General features: G+C 39.4%; 1 protein-coding gene across 1 annotated transcript in view; it reads right to left on the bottom strand.

The window, feature by feature from the left end:
* Window positions 1–277: 277 nt before the first annotated feature.
* Window positions 278–27443, bottom strand: part of trpc1 (transient receptor potential cation channel, subfamily C, member 1) — a 50982-nt gene continuing 23816 nt past the window's right edge. The window contains exons 8-13 of the mRNA XM_022662704.2: window positions 23944–24083; window positions 20426–20575; window positions 6893–7083; window positions 3862–4063; window positions 1842–2036; window positions 278–764 (exon numbers count right to left, since the gene is read on the bottom strand). Coding sequence (XP_022518425.1) covers window positions 537–764; window positions 1842–2036; window positions 3862–4063; window positions 6893–7083; window positions 20426–20575; window positions 23944–24083 — 1106 coding nt within the window. The 3' untranslated portion in view covers window positions 278–536. The remainder of the gene's footprint in view (window positions 765–1841; window positions 2037–3861; window positions 4064–6892; window positions 7084–20425; window positions 20576–23943; window positions 24084–27443) is intronic.

Genomic DNA, 27443 nt, shown 5'->3' with positions numbered 1-27443 from the left:
GCTGCCCCGGCTAGTGAATTTTGGGACACGGGCAGGAAAAAAAAAAACCACCCTAATAAGGAGATAGGGAGCCCAAGAATGGGCGGAAGAACGAGAACGAACGGAAACTAAAGTCAGGCCGAGCGCGACAGAGAGAGAGACGGGAGAATTGTAAACAAAAGCTTGCCAGAGAAGCTTTTTATTTATTTATTTTTTCATTATCGGCCACCTATTGTCGACCCCTGTTTTATAACATCTCTCATATTCAAGATGATGATTCAATAAAAGCTAAGAAACATTTTCTTCATAAATTTTTAATTCAGTCTTTTTGTCAAAAACAAGCAACGCTTTAGAAAACAGGTGGGATGGAAGAATATTACATGGTACGTTCTGGACTGGCTTTGGTGTGTAGAATAAATATACTCTAATAAAATTCCAGTAGAGTCCCAGAATCTCCCTGTATCTTTTAAAGCGAGAGAAAATGATGAAGAAGAAGAAGAAGAAGTAGAAGAAGTATTTCCGAGCATGCTGAGTCAGCTTCAGAGGCGGGGCGGAGCTTAGCTTCTGGGGTAGAACATGGCGTATTTGGAGGTGCGGAAGCCGAGCAGGTCCCTCATCTCGTTGCGGAACTTGGAGAGGTCCTGCCGCAGGTCGTTGAGGTTCTCCACCGTGGCCTGGTCTGTGCTCTGCATCTTCTGCCGCGTGGAGGTCAGGTAGCGATGCACCAGGCAGCACATGATCTTCTGATAGTTCTCATCATGCTTCTGCTTCAGATTCCTCCACTCCTGTAACACCAACAGCGGAGAAACCACACCATAAGCAAAGCTTCAAACCATGTCCATAAAATCTTTAAAAAATTAGAATATGATTAAAAAATTACTTTATTTCAGTAATTCAGTTCAAAATGTGAAACTCATATTTATTATATAGATGTATTAAACACAGAGTGATCTATTTTAACTGTTTATTTATTTTATTGTTGATGATTATTAGGGCTTACAGCCAATGAAAACCCAAAAATCAGCGTCTCAGAAAATAAGAATATTATATAAGACCAATTGGTACTTTTGGCAGTGTGGGCAGTGTGCCAAATCCTGCTGAAAAATGAAATCAATGAATTTCCATTAAAGTTGCCAGCAGAGTGTCTACTAGCTAATTCCATATGAGTTTCTTCACAGTTTTACATTTTAATATTTAATATTAATCTACAATGTAGTTTACAAAACAGATAAATAACTAATATTAAAGATAATGTGTTTCCAAACTTTTGACTGTTACTCTACTTTTCCAACTGTGGCCCAATGCTCACAGTGTCAGTCATAATGCAGAGAGACACTCAATAAATGAAAGCTTTGTATGAGATAGAAAAATATAATATGCAATATATAATCATACGTTTATATCTATTTTTAATTCTAATCTTTAACAAATTAATGTATGTTTTTTATTCTTTAATTTGAATGATTAGGTCGTTTTTATTTCATTTTCAAAATTCTGAAAAGTTAAAAATCAAATACTGCATTTTTCTTTTGCATGATACTATATATTTTTTAAACAGACAGACATAATAAGAATACTAACAATTAACATTAAAGTCGTCAGACAACAATAAATAGATTATAATAAATATTTTAGAGCTTACTGTATTGCTGTAATTAAAACAGCTTTACTATATTACAAAAATATATTCAGCTCTGGAAAAAAATAAGAGACCAAAGAGGATGAGTTTCTTTGTTTTTACCAAATTGAAAACCTCTGGAATATAATCAAGAGGAAGATGGACGATCACAAGCCATCAAAACAGAGCTGTATGTAATGTCATAATTAGAGCCTGATCTAGTCCTGGGCTGAGTGTAACTCACCCTGAGGCTGTTCTGTCTCTTGACCTTGCCCGTGGAGGTGTGTGAGCAGATCCACTTGCTCAGGCTGGTCACCAGGTAGCAGAGGGTTTTCGGGGAGGGCAGGATGTTGAAGGGTGGGGGCAGGGTGCACTTATCATCAAAATAGCTGAGCCAGAGCTTCGCCCGGGCAAACTTCCACTCCTTATCCTCGTGATTCTGGAAGGGGTCAGAGAACCAGTGATGAAACCAGAATGTAATGTTTGTGAACTAAATAACTAACAACAAATCTGGTCTCATACTGACCAAAGAAAAAGTCACTCAAAGAAAGTGTATTTAATTCATTTGGTATAAATGTATCGTAAGCCCTATCCAAATAGGGTTAGTTTCTCAGGGTGACGTCTGTAAAAATATTTCACCCTTCTACTCCTGCTCTGGACTGCAATTGAAAAAACAGGAGGTCCAGTGAGTTTTTAGGCTTTCTCAGTCCCATGACATCACGTTCAGTAGCTCCTCCATTTCCACTCGCAGAAACGTGCGCCCAAAGTGTAATTACGGTGCACGGCAGTAGACAAATAGCTATTTTATTAAACGCGAGGAGATGAAACTTAAGAGATGTGCGTCCGGACGGGACTAAAATTACCGGAGGACCACGGAGTTCAGTGAAAAACAGTAGATAATTCAGCCTGTAATTTTCTCAGAGGACGTCTAAAAAAAAAATCATACATGGTCGTTCCGGACGGAAATAAAATCACAGAGGACCCCCATAATAGAGAAAATTACCCTGGGATCCCCTGAGAAACTAATCCTACCCGGATAGGGCTTTAGATTATCTGTGTTATAATATCACTTATTATATCACTGACAGTTGGCTGTGGACAATTTAATAGTGAGACTTGTTGATGTACAGGTGCTGCATCCTATCACGGAACCACAGTGCTGGAGTTCAATGAACTCCTGAGAGCCTGAGACCCATTCTTTCACTAATGTTTGTAGAAGCAGTCCCAGCATGACTTGCACTGGTGCATGGTTTTGATTGTATTTTGAGTGTATAATGTATGATATGATATTATGTATAATGTATACCTGCAGGGTGGTAATCCTCCAGTAACTGAATTGAGCATCTACTGCAATTAAGTTTCATATATTGAGATATTTTCCAAGTAATTACGGACTAGTAGCTCTCCAGCCCAGAGGGTTGTTGAACCCAATTGCAGAACAGTTGATCTCAAAGCAGGAACCCCCCCCCCCCCCCCCCCCCAAAATTAAAATTAATAATCACCACTCCTCACGTGGGATCGAACCGATGTCATCAGGGTTTTGAATTTTGGGACACGGACGGAAAAAACGCCCATATAAGGAGCTCAAGAACAGGAGCAAAAACAAGAACAGGCGGAAACTAAAGTCAGGACGAGCGCAACAAAGAGAGAGACATGGAAGGAATATAAACAAAAGCTCGCCAGAGAAACATTTTATTTATTTAATTTTTTTAATTGTCGTTCATTATAGGGGTGGGCGATATGACTCTAAAATAATATCACGATACTTCAGGGTATTTTTGCGATAACGATATACTTGGCGATATAGGAAAACAGAAAAATAATTAATTAATTTTAGGAATATAGTATAAGGGTATAACAGTATATTCATAATGTGGCAAAATAAACAATATAGCATAAAATAATATAATGCGGCAAAAAATATTGCAGAATATTTAGTGCATGCATATAAACTGCAAACTAAAACAATTATACAATAAATACACTTAAAGATTCACAGTAAATAATAATAGACTACTTTTAAGACAGAACAGCCCTATTATCACGATATGGATTTTTAATATCATGATATTTCTGTGTCACGATATATTGTATACGGTATAATATTGCCCACCCCTAGTTCATTATAGTTCAAACAACCTCACAATCCAGATGTTTCATGCTTGCAGGCCACATCTGGCCCGTGGCTGCCTATTGCCGACCCCTGTTCTATGGTATCGTCTAAGTATTATATGAATTAAGGGTTTTATGGTTAGTTTACTCACAGCTATCTGTCTGAAGCTCTTATGCAGCATGGCCACCAGAAGCTTGGTGAGAACGATCACCACCACGATGTTGTAGGTGCCGACGATCATGGCACCCACAAACGAACGCAGCTCATCAGTGTAGGTTATCCTGGTCACGTAAAGAGCCACGTGGGCCAAGGAGAAGATGTACCAGAACAGGGCGTAACACGTCCCCATGAACCTGCATGAACAGAAGAGAGAGAGAGAGGTCAGAGTTCTGCTCAGAGTTCTGCAGAAAGACATTTAATATTTATTTTATAAACAGACCATCAAAAACGAGTGTACTGTACGCTGATGTTCTGCAGCTGTTTCTGCTGTGTTTATCCTGTCTGTCCTTCTAAAGGAGGAAAAGTTGAATAAATGATGGGTATTTTTACAGATGGAGAGTCCTCACAGTTCATTAAGTGAACTTCAGGCACATTTGGAAGTGCAGGTAGCTAATCCTACCAGGACCTGCAGTGAACACTGGGTGGGTTAGATCGTAGATCAAAAAGTACTGAATCTGCTTTTTGTGAATTTGTATAAAATTTACGTGACTTTTGAATTAACTTGAATTAACTTTGCTATTTAACGGGTTAATTTATAAATTAGAATCAAACATTAAATTAATTAAGGGTTGCGTGTCTGCAAGACGTTGACGCTGCACATACTGCACTCAGTGTGTAAACAGCATGGAGCAGCAGAGACAGCGTTTGATATATTCATAGCAATATATTATCTGGCTAATATATCAGATTAAACTGCGCCTTATCAGCACTAGGGGTGAAACGATTACTCGAGTAAATCGAGTAACTCGATTCACAAAATTGATCAATTAATTTTCTGTGCCTCGAGTAATCGTTTATTTAATTAATAAACTCAGCGCGCAGTATTTTAGGAGACGGAGGTTTGAGCAGCGGCAAAATGGATATGGCGAGAGAAAACAGTGATTTTAAAGGAATAAAAGCATTTTATGTTCGAACTGTGACCTGTACTCGGTGCAGCGCCAAAACAGCGCGTTTTAATGCTGCACCATCTGAGCCGAGGACACTCGAGACGCGAGGACGCCGAGAGAGCAGGTAAATATAACTTATAATAAATCAATTAGATTGACATTAACGTGAATTAATAAAAAAAAGACAGCGCTTTGGAGTGTGAATTAATAGAAGCACTGTCTATAATGTGTGGTTAGTTTATTAGAACAGAGACAAGTTCATACAGGCTTTATGTAAACAGTAAACACAGCGCTGTGGAGTTCAGAATATAAACAATAAAAATGTTAAAAGTTAGCGAAACTGAAGTTACTTTGGCTGGAAACTAAATGCATGATTTCTTCATCTAAGAGTACATTTGGCCGGTGACACAAAAACTGTATGAACACTGTGTTGTTCATATAAGGAAGTGTGTCTCTTATTTATTGGATAAAATATTAATTACCACTAGTGTCTAATGTGCCCCAATGCGATAGGTGTCAATCTTAGTGTTCATAAATGCACGCCCATGAATTTATTATTAGAATTATTAGTCTCAGTGATGTAATTAGACCCAAATAGTCCAACATATAAATAAAGAAAAAACCCACATTTGTAATACTTAATAATTATTCCACAGGTCCTGATATATTTTGGAGAAGCGGCTTGGTGGTAAAAGAATGCAGCACACTGATCCAACACTGGCAGAACTGACAACGTCTCAGAAGCTAAGATGCACAACACAAAGACGATGTTTATGCCTTTTTTATTGATTTATACCCTATATTTGATATTTACAAGAAATCCTAATGTGAAAGTAATTTAATTAAATTTATTTTTTTATTGTGGTATTTATTTATTTATTGTGTCTTATTTATTTGTATTTGCAATTTGGAAATGTTGTGAATTTAAAAATATAATTTATCTAAAAAAGGAAACCAATTGGTCATTCATTATTGAGTAAAATGCCTTTTTAATTGCTCTTTAACAAAAAAAAAAGTTTTATCCGATTACTCGATTAATCGAATCGATTTTTCAGTAGAGTACCCGATTACAAAAATAATCGATAGCTGCAGCCCTAATCAGCAGTTTAGCTTAATTAAAAAGAAGTATAATTTGATAGCTGGGTGGGATCAAGACCAGATCACATTTTCACCACAAGCGAACGGAGTGGGGGCGGGGCAGATTACAGGGGAAGGTGGGGTCAAACTTGGTGGTGTATTTAATTGCGTTAAAAAAATTCTAACGCATTAATAATTCCAAATTAATCGCATGCATTAACAATTTAACGCTTAAAAAAAGGCATAGTCAAAATTCATATGTATGAATTACCCCAGTAAATTATTCAAATGCATTAAAAATAAAATAAAATACATTTAATTCAAATATACAAAATGTAGATTCTGATATATTTGTCAGCTTTTAAGCTTCATATAATTATCATTAAAGTGTTAAAATAATAGTAAAAAAAAAAACTCTTACTAATTTTGAGCACAATATATATCCCGCAGGCTAACTTAATGTACTTAATTTAATGTGTGCTATCTTACATTGTCTTGTATTGTTTTCCTCCTTTAAGTGCACAGACAGGGCAAACAACCCTAAACCACTGCATAAGTATATAAGCAATTTTTAAATTAATGCTTTCTGTTCTGTTTTCAATGGAAAATATAGAGAAGAGCTGAATAAATAAAAATTAAAATTAAATACATTTAATTCAAATATACAAAATGCAGATTTAAATACATCTGTCAGCTTTTAAGCTTCATATAATTAGCATTAAAGTGTTTCACAAAAACAGTAAAAAACTCAGCTTTTCACCACAATATATATCCCTCAGGCTAACTTAATGTACTTAATTTAATGTGTGGTATCTTGTAGCATTGTCTTGTATTGTTTTCCTCCTTTAAGTGCACAGACAGGACAAAAACCCTGAACCACTGCATAAGTGTACAAGCTATTTTTAAATTAATGCTTTCAGTTCCTATTATTTCACCATCCTAGCAGATGGCTTAACACTTCTTTAATGAAAAAAGAGAGGGAGAAGAGCTGAAATGTACGAGTGAAAGGTGTCGTTGCTCTGCAGCGGGCAGTTGATGCCCTCGCACTCCTCTGTGCCGTTCTTTCCCGTGGTCGTGTCCTTCTTGTCCTTCCCGTAAAGTTGTGTCAGACCGATGGTGAAGGAGAACAGCACCAGCAGGAACAGGCCGAGGAACTTCCCAAACTCCTGCAGCATCTGACCCATGGAGATCTGTACACACACACAACAAACGCGTACATTTAAAATGGTTTATATGGGTCAAAAGCTGAATTAAATCATACCAAAACCCCTATATATATGCTAATGAGATTCTGAGTGCAAACCTTTCCCAAATTTAAAGATCCTTCATTTTTAATGTAAAGGCTCTTAAAGGCATCATTATATTGGTCTAGAACCTTTATCATATACATGGGAGCTGTTAACTTGTGGTTTCTAAGGCTGGTAACTCTGATGGATTTATGCTGTACGACAGAGGAAACTCTTGCTCTTTCTTTAATGGGGTGGTCCTGATGAGAGCCAGTTTCATCATCATAAGGTTTTTAATAGTCTTTGCGGTGACTGCACTTGAGAATACTTTCAAAGTTCTTGAAACTTTTTGAATTGTATTAAAAAGTATTTTTTTTCTTTATTTAGTTGAGTAGTTCTTGCTTCTCATAATCTGGATTAGAACATTACTCAAATATTCACTATTCACTGTATACCTGTAACTCTACCTCTTCACTACTTTACTTTAACTGATGCTCTCAAACACATTAAGAGACAAGAAATTCAAGTTATTAACTCTAAAAACTTTTTTTTAACCTACTACTCGTGTCATTTAACATTATAACTCCTTTGGCATCTTATCTGATGTCTATAAGTAAATCAGGGTTTCCGCCACGTTCATTTCAGTGCGGCGGTCCGCCACGCCTTCGTTCTTCCCCGCCACCCTTCGTGAAAATTCGGAGCCCGGCGTTTTTCCCGCGCTTGATCAGCGTTGCCCCGCCCTCTCTCGTTTCTGACACTGGAATTTGATCATCTCGACAGGACACCGGCTGTCAAACTGGACAACTGAATCCGAGGTATGTGGCGCTGAAATGATGTTTTTTTATATTTGTGAACAAGTTGTTGAACATTGTTCAAGGGTTATATCGGTAATATGTTGTAGACGTAGCCTACACAACACGGCTGGTTTCGCATGTTGCATCTATTTCGGGAGGCTACAGGTGAGGGCTTCTCTAGCCGTAATTCCTAAACGCACAGCTGTGTTCCAGTCCTGCACATGTAGCAGGGTGGCCGCGGGTCCTTAAAAAGTCTTAAATGGTATTAAATTTCATTTTTGTCAAATAAGGCCTTGAAAAGTCTTATTTTGTCTTAAAATTTCAACCAAAATGTCTTAAATTTGCCGGAGCTAAATTTAGGGGGGAATAATTCCGTCAGCCATGTGTTGAACTTCGGGGGTGGAAATCGGTAGTTAGTCATGCAGTGCCAACATAACGCGCGCGCGAGAGAGAGAGTGTGAGTATAGGACACAGCGAGAGAGAGAGACTGAAACATAACGCGCGAGAGAGAGAGAGAGAGCGAGAGCGCGCCTGTAAATAGCGAGAGAGAGAGACTGAAACATAATGCGAGAGAGAGAGAGAGAGAGAGAGAGACTGAAACATAATGCGCGCGCGAGAGAGAGAGATGAATTAAACAGTGATTAAACAGCTTCAACTTACGCAGGTGTCCACTCAGGCTCACTCACCTGGTGGAGTGAAAATCACGCTATGTTTCTGTTTCTGGAGCTGTCATAAAGCAAGGATGTAGGGCCCTAGAATAGAGGCACCCTAGAACAGCTCTGTGATGCATTTGTTTTCACGGTCCAGTAAACATTTTATTGTAATTAAATTAAAGATTAAAGATATTATTTGTCTGTTTTAATAAGCACAATTTTTAATTAAATTCAATAATATTTTTTATTTTATTTACTCATTCTCACATTTAAAATACCTAATACAGATAAGAGCGAATAAATAATACATATATATTAAATATATTAAATTGAATTTGGTTTTGTATAAAGTTTAATTGTGTATACTGTACAGTGAGAAAATTGTAATGTTTGTGTCTCGTATTGTGTCTTGTGCATTCACATTTGAAGTTTTCAAGCAGCTAGATTAAACGTAAACAATTAATAGTTTTTTATTTTAACGTATATAGATAACATGTCTGTTGTGCCCTTTCTCCTCTGTTATGTATAATTTAACATTTTGTGTTGCACACTTTTACGTTTACCGTATCTGAAAAAAGAACAATAAGGATTTATTTTAAAGAAACCTACTTTTTGCAACTTTTTGTTTTAAGTGGGCATTTTTCAGTGACAGTTGGAAATAAAGAAAATAACTGGAAATATGTGTAATTGTGTTATATCGTGATATCATTAACGTGATATAAATTATCGGTTCCCAACCGGGGGGTCCTGCCACCGCACCTTCAAGGAAATCCTGGGGGAAACCCTGTAAATATTTTTATTTTTACTTGTATATTTTGTTTTTTTACTGCTAAACAGGACCTATGCACCTACAGTACTGTGCAAAAGTTTTAGGAACCAAAGCAAATTACACTAATTAGTTTATCTCAGCAATAGGAGTGTTTTACCTGAAAAAAGCACCACATATGATTTGAACAGATGCATATGAACATGCAGTAAAACGTAACAAGGAATTCTCATTTTTAACTAAGTATGTTTTCTATATCCTGTGAGCCTGCTATACCCCTATACTCCTCAGCCAGCATGTGTATAATTATGTTCAGTTCCGTCAGCAGCTCACCTGATTTACCACATTTATCAATTTACCAAACAAGGTGTTGATTAATATGATGAGAACTAGAAATAACTCTATTAAACTCAAATTAGGAGAGATTAGGAGATGTGTTAAGGCAAACAGTGCTGTAAAAGCTCTGCTTTTTGTAAAATTAGCACAATACTGTATATTTCTCACTCATCTGTATCTTTATACTGAAGTGATGTGACAATAAATTTGGATTTGGATTTAGGACACCTTAAGAAAACAGTCTGAGCTATTTGTAAGGCAGAGAAGAATCTATACACAAAGCTGTTATCTTACTAAACATATCAGTCCAGGATACTGATGCTTCCTTAATTACAGTCCATAATTCAGACTAACACTTTAATGAAGCTCACTAAAAGAGTTTCTCTGTCTTGTTTCCTCCTCTCCCTCCCAAAGAGCCATTCAGAGCAGCTATATTTGGTCTGGTGTTTGTTGTAGTTGTGTGTCTACTTATTTTGGGACTACCCAACACAACCCGGTTCAGCAACTAATAGTTGAAAAGCAAATATGTTGGTGCTAAGACTATTTATTTTGTGTCGGGTGGTATCATTAACTAACCTTGGAGGCCAGAAAGCTCCCCTTCCAGCACTGCCCAGTCCTGTCAACACTGGTTAGTCCAGTAAAGGTGTGAAGGACAGGGGAATTTTCCAACACAAAGGGTTAACGTAAATTTACCAAAATAAACAAGCACAAAAACACAAAGAACTGGCTTTCTCTGGACTCCCCACTGCATACAAGCACTACAGCTGGTTCCTATATGAACTTCTAAATATTTGAGCCCAGTCGATGTGTCTGCAACACAACAAACCAGCTTAAACATGGGTAATTCCAATGGTTAGCATCTTAGCTTTGACCTAACGCTCCATCCTGCACTCTGTCATCTTGCATGCACAGTGCATTGTGGACATTTATTGTTTTGTCTCTTGGGAAGAGATTTTAAATTTCCACAGGATGAGGTTTACATACTGGCTATGAACACCCTAGTAAAAAAAAAGTAGATTAAAGTAGATTAAAGTATACTAAGCATTATTATGCTATAGTGCACTAAAGCAGGGGAGTCCAAACTTTTTTTGTTGGGGGCCAGAAGGAGAAATATATTTGAAGTCACGGACCACAGACTCTGTAATAAAACAAATAATGAAATATACTATTTTAAATAATACATTTTACCTGTTTATTTCATTTACACACCATTTTACTTGACTTACTATCTTTATCTTTGACAGTGTTGTGTAAACTAAGATTTTTCAAATTGATGTTTAATTTCATGATGTCTCTTAATATAAACCTCCTTAATTATGTCAACTTTTAGACTCTTTGGCCCGTTTTTCTGTGCTAGAAATGTGCACCCTCTCCGCTTTTAGACTCTTTGGCCCGTTTTTCTGTGCTAAAAATCCGCACTCTCTCCGCTTTTAGACTCTTTGCCCCGTTTTTCTGCGCTAGAAATGCGCACTCTCTCCGCTTTTAGACTCTTTGCCCCGTTTTTCTGCGCTAGAAATGCGCACTCTCTCCGCTTTTAGACTCTTTGGCACGTTTTTCTGCGCTAAAAACGCACACCCTTCTGACACCTAGCGTTCAAACTTTGAATCTTACATTATAAAAACCTGCTTAACAGCGGGCCACCTTTCATTCTATTTCTAAAATACCTCGCGGGCCGCTTCAAAAAAGGAAATGGGCCGCAAATGGCACGCGGGCCGTAGTTTGGACACCCCTGCACTTAAGTGTTCTTGTAGCCACATTATTATTAATCAGTAAATTTAAAGATACTTGGGTCTGTCTTTGTATATACGGATCTATGTACGCATCTGAAAATTAGTATTAAGTAGTTTAAAACTTAGTACTTATACTAAGGGATGATAATATATACTAGTGCATCTCAAAAAATAAGAATATCATTGAAATGTTTTCATGTATGTTTTCAGTAAAATTAAATCACTGATTGGTGGAAACTTCACACTAGACCTCGAGCAGTTTGGACTGTGTGTCTCTCCACTCTTCCTCCAGACTCTGCTCCCTTGATTTACAAATGAAATGTAAAATTTACTGATGATCAGTGATGGTTTGGAGAGACATGTCATCTGCTGGTGTTGATCCACTGTGTTTTATTATCAAGCCTAAAGTCAGTGCAGTTTTGTTTTCCCACAAAATCTTACAGCACTTCATGCTTCCCTCTGCTACTGACAACTTTTATGGAGATGAGGATTTCATTTTCCAGCAGGACTTGGCACACTGCCCACACTGATAAAAATACCAATTAGTCTTATATAATATTCTTATTTTTTGAGACACTGATTTTTGGGTTTTCATTGGCTGTAAGCCATAATTATTAACAATAAAATAAATAAACGCTTAAAATAGATCACTCTGTGTTTAATACATCTATTTAATATATGAGTTTAAAGTGATGTAGTAGACTTAAAGAACAGTGCAGCAGAATGTAAACCAATTTATGTATCAGCACACTAGAAAATGAAGGTTCCTAAATGGTTCCTGGCCTAGATGTAGGTGGTTTTATATTTATATATAATTTATTAAACGCTTTTGGAGGTTTTTTAAAAAGATTCTCCAGGCTAGCACATCTCATTTAGATAAATGAATGTTTTTAAACACAGTTGTGTCTAAACTGGTCCTCAGGGACCTCCAGATGGTGCAGATTCCTGCGGCGCTGTGTCCAGTGAGTAGGATTTGGGCTGTAACGGCTGGACTGTTTTTTGGGCGAGCGCGCCGTCGCTGGCGTGATTCATATCCCTGTCACACTCAGCTCCCCGGAGAGCAGTTTCCAGAGCTAATCTTTCACAGGCCTGTTCTGCAGCACTGTGATTTAGCAGCAGACGGCGGGACGTGATGTCTTGGCTGCGGTGTGTCATCCAACAGCTGTGCTGGAATGCTCAGGGTCAGAGCCCCTCACCCCCGTTCTTACTAGCGTACTACTTTAATAGAATTACATAAGTGATTAAAAAGGGAGTTAAACAATAAATTACAAACATTTGCATTTGTTTATATTTACTAATATGGTGGAAGGTGTGGTGCAGTGGATAACACCACTACCTGGCAGCGAACTAACTACCGCGTCACATGGGAAATGGGGTTCAATTTTCAGCCTGGGTGACTGAACCAATCAGAGTCCTTGTGCAAGACTCCTAACACTACATTGGCCCATTTCTGTAATAAGATTATCCTTGTTAGTTGCTCTGAATACAAAATGTATTATATAAATGTAAAGGTGAATATAATATAATAAATCAATAATAATAAACGAAAACTATGCATTAAACTTTTGAATCCACAGATCCAGTTGGTTTCAGTGAGCTAATAATAATATAAATAATTTAAAGAAATTTTAAAATACATTGTAATTTGCTGTGATTTTATGCGCAGTTTACGCATAACATAAAACCACCTCCTTGTTTCTACACTCTAAATGTCCATCTCATCATGTAGGACACTTTGTAGTTCTATAATAATTACAGACTGTAGTTCTATATCTGTTTTTCTGCAATACTACTTATTATTATTTGGGTGGTGGGTTGTTATTATTCTCAGCACCGCAGTGAGTAGCACTGATTAGCACGGTGGTGGTGTACGAGGTATGAGGTGTTAGTGTGTGTTGAGCTGATGGTACAGTGAGTGAATCAGATGCAGCAGCAGTGCTGCTGGAATTCTTAAACACCTCAGTGTCAATGCTGTACTGAGAATAGTCCACCGACAGTGTCCTGTGGCCAGCAGTTGTGAGCACTGATGAAGGACTAGAGGATAACCAACAGATTCAGAGCTAAGTGTTTAAAAACTCCAGCAGCACTGCTGTATCTGATCCACTGGTACCTTCAGCACAACACACACTAACACATTAACCACCATGCAGCGTCACAATTAATCTCAAAAGCAGGGATAGAGCACCATCATTCCAGAGATTCCACAGTTTGATTGCTCTAGAGCTCAATTTATTAGGCATTAGGGACAGTGCCCTGCTACAAACAGTCCTAATTTATTGGAAATACTTCTCTATATGGACTAGACAAGCTGACACTGTCAGCAATGGGTACAACATGAAGTACCATATTTTTCTCATTATAATAAGAGGCACTATCAACAAACATCTATTTTCTGTTCTATTTTCATGCACACAGCGCACCGGATTATAAGGCGCATTAAGCAACACTAGTAAGGAAAAGTGGTGTCACCATGTTTTCCTTCTAATTCAGCAGGTGTTGCCTCTGGGTGGTGAGACCTGTAAAGCTAAGCTAAGCTAAGTAAACAAAACTGTAATTCTTAAAAAAAGAAGTCAAATGAGTGCTGGATGTTAATCTACACAGATTTCTCCCCTTTTTGGGTGAGTAAACCGCTTCTGTTTATTTACAGTAAGCTTAGATTTCCAGATTTCTACTAAGGCTGGGTGCAGCAGCATCAGCTTTAGCAGCTAACCTGTAGTGCTAGCTCTGAGAAACCCTGAGTGTGCCGGTAAGGCCAGGGCGATATTAGCTAGCGGTTCATCCAATGTAGCTTGTTTTAACAGGGTAAACAATTAGGCTACAGTCCTATATACTTGCCTCTGAACGGCAAGAGATAACTAGGGCTTAGCATAGTTTGTGGGTAATGCTAATGCTTCTCCAGCAGTGCTAGCTAGGGTTAGCAGCAGGCTACTTAGCTCTGAATGGCAAAAGAGTTAGCACTTAGCAGCCTAGGCGCTGAAAAAACTATTCTGAAACTCCTGTATGTGGCTTTATTGCTCCTTTAAACCTGACTGGTAGAATTCATACATAAGACGCACCGGATTATAAGGCGCACTGTCAATTTTTGGGAAAATGAAAGATTTTAGGTGCACCTAATAGTGCGAAAAATACAGCAGCTGTATACAAATGCTTATTTATGAGATAGTGGGCTTATGTGCCCTAAACGTCTGCACTGCAAGTACATATTAAAAACTATAGATAGGCGGACACACAGATGGATGGATGGATGGATGGATGGACGGACAGAGAGACAGATAGATAGATAGGAAAAAGACCAGTGCTATGTAGATGATTTATGATTGGTAGATAAATACTGTATGTTTTATTAACCTGACAATTCCCTGGTAATATTAGACACAAATGTCTGCAGAATGTCCAATTTCCAAATGTCTAAGTATTTAAGGGTTAAACAGACAGTATAACGACTCATTTCTAGCTCAACTCTAGAAAAACAAGCAGTTTGCGGGTGGAACTGCGGCGCTGAATGACCACACAGTTACTCAGAAGTGATTTATATTTTCCTGCTGAATAACCTTAACCAGAATTTCACTGGAAAACCACTGGGGGGAGGTTACGGACCACCAGTGGACAACTCACACTGACAACTCTTCCATTCAAAGTGCTCTGTTCTCTCTTAGAACACAACATACAGAATGAGGAATGTGTACACTGTTAATCAGTGTCCAAAAGCTTGCAAAAGTATTCATACCCCTTAAACTTTCCATATTTTCCGTTCCTTCAGCTCATACGTGATGATGTAATGCCCAGAGGCCTCCCTGATAACTAGATAGATTTCTCCTTTTGTCAGATTCAGAAATAAAGCTCTGTGAATTTCTCTTCTCTTCCATTGCTCCCCAATGCTCTTCTTCTGTTCCGGTTCTCTCTATCTGTTCTTCATTTGTCTCCTGAGTTCACACAGTGAATATCGCTCTAGCCTGGAGTGCTGTGTTCTGCTGTATGCGGATTTGCTGCAGAAAATCTCAGGCTGGTTGTGTAAGCGTCGCTCTCTCTCTCTCTATCTCTCTCTCTCTCTCTTTTTCTCTCTCTGCCGTTTCTCCTGCACAGCAGTGGCAGAGCTATTACATAAAGTTGCAGGGAAGTCGCAGGGCATCTCATAATAACAATTATATCATGATACTGAATATAATCAAGAGGAAGATGGATGATCACAAGCCATCCAACCAGGAGTAAAGGCATACAGTTATCAAAAAGCAGTGTGTAAGACTGATGGAGGAGAACATGATGCCAAGATGCATGATGAAAACTGTGATTAAAACCAGGGTTATTCCACCAAATATTGATTTCTGAACTCTTAAAACTTGATATGAATACAAACTTGTTTTCTTTGCATTATTTGAGGTCTGAAAGCTCTGCATCTTTTTTTTCTATTTCAGCCATTTCTCATTTTCTGCAGATAAATGTTATAAATTACAATATTACAAAATAGAAATAAACACACCCAAGATGGCGGCGCGTTAACACGCAGCGGCCGCTCCGGGTCCGTTAAATGGTGCTTTTGTGTTACTATTTGTCGTTTTTTCCGTTTATTTCCTGCAAATATGTGCATCGGAACACCCGTGCACATGTTCTACCACCGCCAGACCCTGCAACAGTGGAGAAACCAGCCAGAAAACACGCTACCGGACGAGGTTCTGCAGACGCTACTTGAGCTTAGCCTGCTAAGAGACCCAGGCCGCCAGCCCGCGGTGTTTCCTGACGCCGGAGCCCAGCGGAAGTGCCATCGCAAGCGGTGCGAGCGTAAGCGGAAGCGAGGAAAGAGAGCCGGGATCCGCACGAGGCTAAAGGCTAGTCCTAGCCGGCCGGCTATACCATCGCTCTTTCTTGCAAACGTCTGTTCCCTTGACAATAAACTGGACTACATCCGACTCCAGCGAACTACCCAGCGTGAGTTCAGAGACTGCTGTGTTTTGGTTTTTGTGGAATCTTGGCTTAACGACAACATTCCGGAAAGCGCCATTCAGCTAGCCGGGCTAACCGCGTTCCGAGCCGATAGAAGCGCGGCTCTATCCGGGAAGACCCGCGGTGGAGGCGTGTGTGTTTACATCAACACGGAATGGTGTAACAACGCTGTGACTGTCGCCAAACACTGCTCTCCGCTGGTGGAGTTCCTGATAGTCAAGTGCAGACCTTTTTATTTAGTACGGGAGTTCTCCGACGTGCTAATAGCTGCTGTGGACATTCCACCCAGCGCTAGCATTGGTGCTAATGCTAAAGAGGCTCTGTGTGAACTCTATCGGACTATCAGCGATCTGCAAAACAAACACCCAGACGCACTGTTTATTATCGCCGGAGATTTCAACCACGCAAATCTCAAGTCAGTGCTCCCTAAATTCCACCAACATGTGAACTTTGCAACGAGAGGAGCGAGCGCGTTGGATCTTGTTTACACAAACATCCCCAGCGCGTACCGGGCGGAGCCCCGCCCCCACCTCGCTTTCTCGGATCACACGTGTGTGTGGCTGACTCCAACATACACACCACTCATCAGACGCTCCAGACCAGTTCAGAAGCAGGTGAAAACCTGGCCGGCAGGCTCCATCTCTGCCCTTCAGGACTGTTTTGAGTGCACTGTATGGGACATGTTTAGGGAGGCTGCTACTGAAGGCGATTCTGTTGATTTGGAGGAGTATGCAGCATCAGTCACTGGCTACATCAGCAAGTGTATTGATGATGTCACTGTCTCCAAGACCATCACCACACGCCCAAACCAGAAGCCTTGGATGACTGCTGAGGTACGTGCGCTGCTGAGGACCCGCGACTCCGCCTTCAGAGTGGGTGACAAGGTGGCCCTGAGGAAAGCAAGAGCCGACCTGTCAAGAGCTATCAGAGTGGCAAAGCGCGCACACGCCCAGAGAATCCACAGCCACTTCAAGGACACGGGTGACGCGCGGCGCATGTGGCAGGGCATCCAGGCAATCACCAACTACAGGACAATGCCACCGTCCTGTGAACGTGATGCCTCCCTCCCTGATGCCCTAAAAAACTTTTATGCACGGTTTGAGGCACAAAACAACACGATGGCGAGAAAGACCATGCCCAAGCCGGACGAGCAGGTGTTGTGCCTGACTGCAGTGGATGTGAGGAACACTCTGCACAGAGTCAACCCACGAAAAGCTGCAGGACCAGACAACATCCCCGGCAGAGTGCTCAGGGAGTGCACAGACCAGCTGACAGATGTTCTCACGGACATCTTCAACGTCTCCCTGTGCAGCGCCACTGTCCCAACGTGCCTCAAGTCCACCACCATCGTCCCCGTGCCGAAGAAGTCCACAGTGTCCTGCCTCAATGACTACCGTCCCGTTGCACTTACACCCATCATCATGAAGTGCTTCGAGAGGCTAGTCATGAGGAACATCAAGACACAACTGCCCTCTTCACTCGACCCCCTGCAGTTTGCGTATCGTCCCAATCGCTCCAGGGACGATGCCATCACCACCACCCTTCATCTCTCCCTCACCCACCTGGAGAAGGACACTTACATCAGAATGCTGTTTATAGACTTCAGTTCAGCATTCAACACCATCATCCCACAGAACCTCATCAGGAAGCTAAGCTCGCTCGGCCTCAACACCCCCCTCTGCAACTGGATCCTGGACTTTCTGACGGGGAGACCCCAGTCAGTCCGGTTCTGAACACTGGGGCCCCCCAGGGCAGTGTCCTGAGTCCTCTGCTGTTCATCCTGCTGACTCATGACTGTGCTGCAAAACACAGTTCTAACAGCTTTATCAAGTTCGCCGATGATACAACCGTGCTGGGTCTCATCACCAAAGGCGACGAGTCAGCATACAGAGAGGAGGTGCAGCGGCTGACAGACTGGTGTACAGTCAACAACCTTCACCTGAATGTGGACAAGACAAAGGAAATGGTTGTTGACTTCAGGAGAGCACAACACACCCACTCTCCACTCAACATCGACGGGTCCTCTGTGGAGATTGTTAAGAGCACCAAGTTCCTTGGTGTCCACTTAGCAGATAACCTCACCTGGACCCTGAACACCAGCTCTACAGCCAAGAAAGCCCAGCAGCGTCTCTACTTCCTCCGGAAGCTGAGAAAGGCCCGTCTCCCCTTCTATAGAGGGACCATTGAGAGCATCCTGAGCAGCTGCATCACTGCCTGGTTTGGGACCTGCACCGTCTCTGACCGCAAGACCCTCCAGCGTATTGTGAGCACAGCTGAGAGGATCATCGGCGTCTCTCTCCCCTCCATCACGGACATTTACACCACCCGCAGCATCCGCAAAGCAGCCAGCATTGTGAATGACCCCACTCATCCCTCACACGAACTGTTCTCCCTCCTGCCTTCGGGAAGAAGGTACCGCAGCATCCGGTCCAGCACGACCAGATTCTGCAACAGCTTCTACCCCCAAGCCATCAGACTCCTTAACTGCAGAGACTGAACTGATGGTTTTTCTGTACATGCACACACACTCTTACCCCACTTACCCCAGAAAATGGAAAGCACTAAAAACCCTACTACCTCACTGGACTCTATTGCACACTGTGTAATAGAGTAATTACTACCTCACCTGGTCCTTTTTGCACACTGCAAAATTTGCACACTGTCTTGTTATTTATTATTCTTTGTCTGTATGGTGTTGTATTGTCTGTCTGCACTTTTGTACTGTTGCACTATTGTTCTGTCTACACTGTGTTTATGTGCACCATGGTCCTTGGAGGAACGTTGTTTCGTTTCACTGTGTACTCTGTATATAGCTGAAATGACAATAAAAACCACTTTGACTTATTTTTATTTGGAATTTGAGAAAAATGTTGTCTGTAGTTTATAGAATTAAACAACAATGTTCATTTTATTCAAATAAATACCTATAAATAGCAAAATCAGAGAAACTGATTCAGAAACTGAAGAGTCTCTATGACACTTTACGACATCCGTGTTAAATAAGCAAATACCAGAAATTATGGATGTATTGAGGAGTTTACAGCACCTATGTTTCAATAACAATATGAATATTTGATTTTATGCATCGATACAATACAATATAAGTGAAACAATATGATATATTGGGATATCAATATATTGTCCCACCCCTACTCTAAGTGCTGTTCGTTTACAGACAGTTATTTTACCAGTATGCTGTTGTTAATACCATAAACACCAATAACTCTTCAGAACAGTGTGTGTGTGTGTGTGTGTGTGTGTTTTCCCCTTCCTGCACGTGCTCACACTCTGACTTCAGCTCCTGGCTGATGAGAGTGGAAAACTCCTCAAACATGGAATGAGATGGAATGAGTCGTGCACATGTTCTCTTACTCACTTGCATGCTGATGAACATCCCATTCCAACATGCCAAGATTGGATTCAGGTGCCATAGTAATGAGATTTGTTATTATATTCAATAAAATCTGGAATCATGTAGATTTTAACCCTTTGAAGTCCTAAAATGATATCATATTTGATGCATCTTTGAGTTTTTGACACCTCTGCACTATATTCACTACAGGAAACTCTAAAGCTCAGCACCCTGGAATCGATATTTATTATTTAAATATTTAATTTGTTTTATTAATTTTTATTTATATATTTATCTTATTCATTTTTATTTTTTATTCTTATGTTTTTATTTTGATTCCTGTGTTCTTAGTTCATTATTATTTATTTTAAAATTTTGTATCATTCTTATCATTTTACTTTACTTTTACTATTTCTTATATATTTTATTATATCTTTTTCCTTATTTTATATATTTTTTAATTTTTTACTTTTTTTGTCTAATTTTTATGGTCTTTTTTTACACATATATGTTATTAATTTATATTAAATATCAATTTTAATCTGTATTGTTTTATTTCTAATTTTTTACTATTTTGTTCCTTATTATTTCTAATTTTTTATTAAATGTTTTAATCTCTTTTAAACTGTAAATGCATTGTAAATGAGGGTCACCCTCAATGTATTCCCCTGTAAAAATAAAGGCTGATCGATTGATTGATTGATTAATTGATAAGAACAGGTGAAGGTGTTTTTTACCTGTAAAGGGCCGAGGATGGAGCTGGTTGTGTACATGAAGAAGAGGCGGAGGTAACTCAGCACATTGGCGAAGGCGAAAAGCCCCTCCGCCACCAGGATGGGGTTAGACGCGTCCCAGTTTTTCCGCTCAGTTTCATCCACATTCTTAAACTGAAACGAAACACAAGATTCAGTACACACTGTGCCCAGGCATGCCAAAGGTCATGGGATAGCAGTATGTAAATTGATCATGAAGTGTTACTTCAAGGGACAGCCTGGGACCGTCCAATCTGTATAAGTTGTGAGGTATTATCCTGTAAGTGAGGCTAAACGTGTGTTCCTTGTGTGCTGGGAATAAGTCGTAGAAGGCATAGGACAGGGCAGGTGGTGGTAATGATCGTGACCGGCAGCATCTAGCTAGAATTGTCCATGTGAACATCCACATTCAATACAGAGGACCCCACACACATATATCACAGGTTATTGCAGGGTTCAATGGCTTCCATAGGGCATGGCAAAAGTTGGACACGAGACTAGTTTCAATGTTCTAGGACATGAGGCATGTCAGTCTATAACTCTCTACATCACTTTTTTAGAAAAAACACTTTAATTTTAGAGAACTAGTCAATTAAATTGGCTTATCAATGGCAATAAACACAAGTAAAGGAAGTTAAATCCTTCTAAATGTAATCTATCCTACACTTTTGTAAGAATTTTATAAAATTTCCTTTCTAAAAGAGTCCTTTCTTGACAATGTGGAGTAAGGAAAGTACAAGATTCTATAAACGGTGATATGTGGCCACTAGATAAAGCCAGATGTTGTCCAGATGTGGCCCCTTATTAGAGGGGTGACTGGCATCCTACCACAAGGCAGAAACCACCCAAAACCAATCCAGAGTTCTCTGAGATCTTCCCCCTCATTTACAGTCCCCTACAACATCATCACAAGGAGATCGCATGGTTTAAAGTTTAAACTATTAAAAAAACTTAATTATCACTAGAATAAAACTGATTTAGTAAATAAGAGCACATAAAACATGAAAAAAAATGAAATGAGATTACCTACAACTCTTACAAAAATATCAAAATAAAACATTTTGATTACTATTTTACTTCCTTAACTTAACACTCAAAATATTCAGGTGTTTAAACCACCTGTGTGATAAAGCACTGCTACAGTGCATGACTGAGCCCCACTGTTAAGGATTGTGGAAATGGCACAGCGGATTATAGGATCTGACCCATATTTAATCAGCGAGCTTCACACCACCCACCCTCACTATACAGCCTAATCCATTATTCAAAAGTTCAGACACCCTGCTTACTGATCGTCCCCACCTCTCCATGTTCCAGACAGTCCTACCGCACTATTAAAGTACAGAGATTATTTTAAAGAAACCTACACTGCAGTGCAGAAAATCTCTAATGATTTGGTATGATGAACTCTGATGAAACAGGAGATGTCCAAGGAGAAGCTGGTGATCTCTAAAAGTCATTGGACTTGAAAAAAAGCTCCTGTCCCTTGACATTTGGCATGTCTTGTACTTACACACAGAGGTGTCAAGTAAAAGTACAAATAGTTCATTATCTTACTTAAGTAGAACATTTGGTTATTTATACCTCACTGGATTAATAATTTTTTACTTCTACTACTTACATTTTGGATGTGTTAGACAAAACATCTCAGCAATCTTTAACAAGGAAGGACAAGCAGTAACCAGGCCACAGGGTCAGAGGTAGAGGGAGGTAGAGTGAGGTAGAGTGGGCCAGAGTGAGGCAGAGCAAAGTGGAGTGAGGTAAACTGAGGTAGAATAAGGTAGAGAGGGGTGGAGTGAGGTTGAGTGAAGTAGGATGACGTAGAGTGAGGTAGAGCCAAGTAGAGTGAGGTAAATGGGTTGGAGTGAGGTAGAATGATGTAAAGAGAAGCACAGTGAGGTAAAATGAGGTAGTGTATCAGAGCAAGAGTGAGGTAAATGGAGGTAGAGTAGGGTAGAGTGAGGTGGAATGAGGTAGAGTAAGGTAGAGTGAGGCAAAATGATGTAAGGAGAAGCAGAGTGAGGTAAAGTAGGGTAGACTGAAGCAGAGCAAAGTAGAGTGAGGTAAATGGAGGTAGAGTAAGGTAAAGTGGGATGAAGTGAAGTAGAGTAAAGTAGAGTGAGGTAGAATGATGCAAAAAGAAGTAGAGTTAGGTAAAGCGGTGTAGAGGGAGGCAGAGCAAAGTAGAGTAAGGTAGAGGGAGATAGAGCCAAGTAAAGTCAGGTCAATCCAAGTAGAGTAAGGTAGAGCTAAGTAAATGAAATGGGGTAAATGGAGGTAGAGTGGGGTGAGGTAAGGTAGAGTGAGGTAGAGGTCCACAATACACACAAACACCAAATTACAAATTGGAAAAAATGAGTACAGTCAGGCCAAAGGCTGAGAAACCTTTGAGATGCTAAAAATAATTCAGCATTATTGTACATATTGTGTATTCTACACAAGATCATTTTAATATTTGGCAGGTGATGTTAATGTTATAGCTGATTAGCATTTACATTTTTATAAATATTTCAGAAATGCTGCTCCAGTCTTTCCAGAGTGGTCAGAGTGGCATTCAGTAATGAGGAGGTCAGGGCTTCTAAACATTAACCCTGACAAATGAGAGGAAGAGACAGAGAGAGAGAGAGAGAGAGAGAGAGAGAAAGCAAAAACATCCATGCTTTTCTCTTTCAAACATGAAATTTTGTAAGTGCCTTTTAATGTGGCATGTTATTTAATGTATAAACAGTCAGTATGATCTTTTGTTTGCTTATTTACCACCCTGTTATCAAGCTAGTGTATGAAACAAACTGATTTTACTTTTAAGGTGGATTGGCCCTGATTGATGATGATGAGCTGTGCTCTGACTGGCTGTTATAAATGACTGGGACAGCCCTCAGCCACATACTGTAATACTGACATGCCACATGTCATTGGGTGGACGCTAATATCGTGTCCCGTGACTTTTGCCATATCCCATGGAAATGAAAGAATGCTGCACTGAGCTGTGAGATATCTTGAATTAAATGTGGATGTGAGTCAGTGTGAGTTTAGAGAGCACTTCAGTTTCTGAATCAATTTATCTGATTTTGCTATTTATAGGTTTATGTTTGAGTAAAATGAACATCGTTTTATTCTATAAACTGCAGACAACATTTCTCCCAAATTCCAAATAAAAAAAAAGATGCAGAGCTTTCAGACCTCAAATAATGCAAAGAAAACAAGAGTTCAGTATTTTCATCAATATTTGGTGGAATAACCCTGGATTTGCATGCATTTTGGCATGTTCTCCTCCACCAGTCTTACACACTGCTTTTGGATAACCTTATGCTGCTTTACTCCTGGTGCAAAAAATTCAAGCAGTTCAGTTTGGTTTGATGGTTTGTGATCATCCATCTTCCTCTTGATTATATTCCAGAGGTTTTCAATTTGGTAAAATCAAATAAACTCATCATTTTTAAGTGGTTTCCTATTTCTTATTATTTCCAAAGCTGTACAGTGAACTCAGTGATGTAGGATCTGACCTTGCTGTGGGCCACCACTTTGAGAGCGAAGGTTGCCAGGTAGAGGGAATTCATTACAAAACTTAGCTGGTTCCTGGACTCTTCCAGAAAGTCCTCCAAGCCCTCATACCATAGACGTTTCACATCTGACCACACCATCCCTGCAGAGAGAGAGAGAGAAAGAAAGAGAGAGATTCTTAAGAAGCACACACACTAGCTGACTCTTCGTAAACTAAATGTGAAATGTGAATGTGAAAATTTCAGTGTGAAATTTCATCTAGATGCCACGTGAGAATCCTTTGTAAAATAACCCCCAACTGTGTATGAGAAGTACAGTAGTGTTCAAAAGTTAGAACACTCCATCTTATTTAAAGTTTTACTTTATTTCTACATGTAATGTATTTTCTACACTGTAAATTAATATTAAAGACATGAAAACAATTAATGACACATATGGAATTATGTAGTAAACAGTATAAAAATTTGTTTTTCCTGCACATTAATCCTCTGATCTAAACCTGATGAACTGAGATGGTGATTTGAGGTGATTTAATTGGGATGAGCTGGAGCTTCACAGCGTGAAGGAAAAGCAGCAGCTATTGTTCAGCACCTCCAGGAACTCCTTCCTTCAAGATGTTGAGAAAACTATTCCAGATGACTCTCCCTCATGAAGACACTGAGATTAAAATCTCACCAAGAGTGTTCAGATCTGTCCTCAAAGAGAAATGTGCCATATTGTATCGTACGCAATATCGCCAACATTTCTGAATATTGTAAAAGATATCATACCCTGAAATTTGGTGCCATATCACTCACCCCCAATTATCACATCAGGGTAATATTTTTTTTACTGTTTTTAACAAAACAAAAAAAAAAAAAAATCAGACTGTTCTCATTTCCCATTATATATCTACTAGAGACAGATTATATCTGTCCAATATCATTTATTTTACTTTAATCCTGGATATATGGAGATATTTGGAGTGCATTATTAGTATTATGACATTCTGCATTATTGAATTCTGGTACAAATCTGATCAAATTCTTGTATTTTTTAATATCTCAGTTAGGGGTGTGCCATATCATATTGTATGCAACGAAAGAACAAATGCATGCATTGGAAACCAAACTACATGTATCAGATTTAACCTTTGAGTCCAAATTTTGACTGGTACTGTACAAATGCTTATGGATGCTCCTTCTAATGCTCACACTCAGCTGCATTAAGCTACATCCATTAATACCGCTGACACAGATGTGCAAGCACACACTCACAGCTTGTCTATGAAGGGCCTCCATCCACTACCTTGAATTGAATTGAACAGATCACACAGTGAAGAAGAGCAGATACAGAACAAATCCTTCCTATTCCTCATCTTTCAACTTCAGGTCAAATTTCGGTAACAGCTGCGATAAAGTAGCAGCTACCTCATCCGTGCACACGTCCTTTATTGATTTAATCCCTGCCTCCTGCCAGCTGCAGAATGAGGGATCTATTAGGAGGAAAAACACTGAAGAGTCATTGTTTATGAGGATAAAAACACAGGGAGACACAGGCTCGGAAAGTGAGCGCGGAATTGAGCACAGATGTGTAATCGATCTGCTGGAGCAGGGCTGTAAAACCCAATCGCAGCAGGTAATGAGAGGTCATTAGAGAAGCTGCTCTGCCCCATACACTGCACTGATACGACAAAAATCATGGGACAGGAGTATGGAGCCAAATCAGGGACAAAAGTTTTGTCAATTTGAAAAAAAAAATTGAAACTGAAAGTTTAAGTATTAAGCTTGAACTTTGAAAAATACAAAAATATATTTGAAATAAGTATAAGTGTATTAAATAATTTTTCAGCTTGTATATAATTTTGATTCAATTCGAAAATAGTTTTAAACAATTTTTGTTTTTTTAATTTTCACTTTTTTTTGTGTATTTTGATATTTGAGATCTTATATTTTTCAGGTGCAATTTCTTTTTACAGTTTCGATTTTTTTTTTTCAGGGTTCAAATCTTTTTTTTTACTTTCAGATCTTAGTTTTCAGGTTTCAGACTTTTGGCCCTAATTTTGCGTGTGGGCGTGGTGTCATAGGAAAGGGGCGTGGTATACGGTGGAGGACCTACTCCGGAGGACCCTGTCAATGTGCCTGCGTGGATTATATATGTCTGTACGTTCTCCTTCGCACGATGGTGTCCGCTCCTCCTGGACAGCCTGCTGGCTCCAGCACACAGGTAAGATATATTAGGTAACTTTAGTTATATTGAGCTGGTACTGGTATTTCAGAAAGTCGACTATAATTCGACAGTGGCTGCAGCTGCGCAGAGCCTCATAAATGTGCTCACGCAGAACCTCTCTCATGGACAGCAAGAGCAAGGAAGAAGGCAGGAACAGAGCCAGTCTGTACTGTAGAGCAAGATATGGCCAGGTTTTAGATTTATTGCAGTTTTATTTTACATTTTCATTTAAAGGTCATTTGGTTAGGCCATATTGTGGTGATTGAATTTTAGTTGGAAATTTATTTTTCAGACGGTGGAATGTCTAATTTCTAATGGGTGTGAGTTCTTATAAATATACACCCTTATTTCTAAAGATTTAGAGAGCTCTTTGGATATGTCCATAGACATCCACTCAGTTAAACAAAAAGGATCAATCCTAGCTAATTTTCAAAGTTTAAACAAGACCAACTCCTACAAGATCCTCTCTAAACGTGTCCTAATAAACTGTAGTTGATGTGTATACTTTGTAATATATAACTTTCCCCGCCACAAGACGCCTTTTCCCTTAATACATATCGCTATTTCACATACACAACTTTAACTTGCCATTTTTCTAGAGTACCAGCTCAATATAACTAAAGTTACCTAATATATCTTACGTGTGTGCTGGAGCCAGCAGGCTGTCCAGGAGGAGCGGACGCCATCGCGCGAGGGAGAACGTACAGACATATATAATCCACGCAGGCACATTGACAGGGTCCTCCGGAGTAGGTCCTCAACCGTATACCACGCCCCTTTCATATGATACCACGCCCCTTTCCTATGATACCACGCCCACACGCAAAATCAGGGCCAAAAGTCTGAAACCTGAAAACTAAGATCTGAAAGTAAAAAAAAAAGATTTGAACCCTGAAAAAAAAATCGAAACTGTGAAAAAAAACTGCACCTGAAAAATATAAGATCTCAAATATCAAAATACACAAAAAATAGTGAAAATTAAAAAAACAAAAATTGTTTAAAACTATTTTCGAATTGAATCAAAATTATATACAAGCTGAAAAATTATTTAATACACTTATATTTATTTCGAATATATTTTTGTATTTTTCAAAGTTCAAGCTTAATACTTAAACTTTCAGTTTCATTTTTTTTTTTTCAAATTGACAAAACTTTTGTCCCTGATTTGGCTCCATACAGGAGTACGTGGGAACACCCACATCTGTGTAAGCTGTGAGGTGTTATCTTGTGAATGAGATTGAACACTGGCCAGCATTCCAACAGAGAATGTTATAAGAACATGTAACAGTGTTTT

Source organism: Astyanax mexicanus, chromosome 6, assembly GCF_023375975.1.
Source record: "Astyanax mexicanus isolate ESR-SI-001 chromosome 6, AstMex3_surface, whole genome shotgun sequence".
In the NCBI taxonomy this organism is placed as follows: Eukaryota; Metazoa; Chordata; class Actinopteri; order Characiformes; family Acestrorhamphidae; genus Astyanax; species Astyanax mexicanus.
Note: the sequence above shows the minus strand (reverse complement) of the source record. Positions and strands in the feature narration are given on the sequence as shown.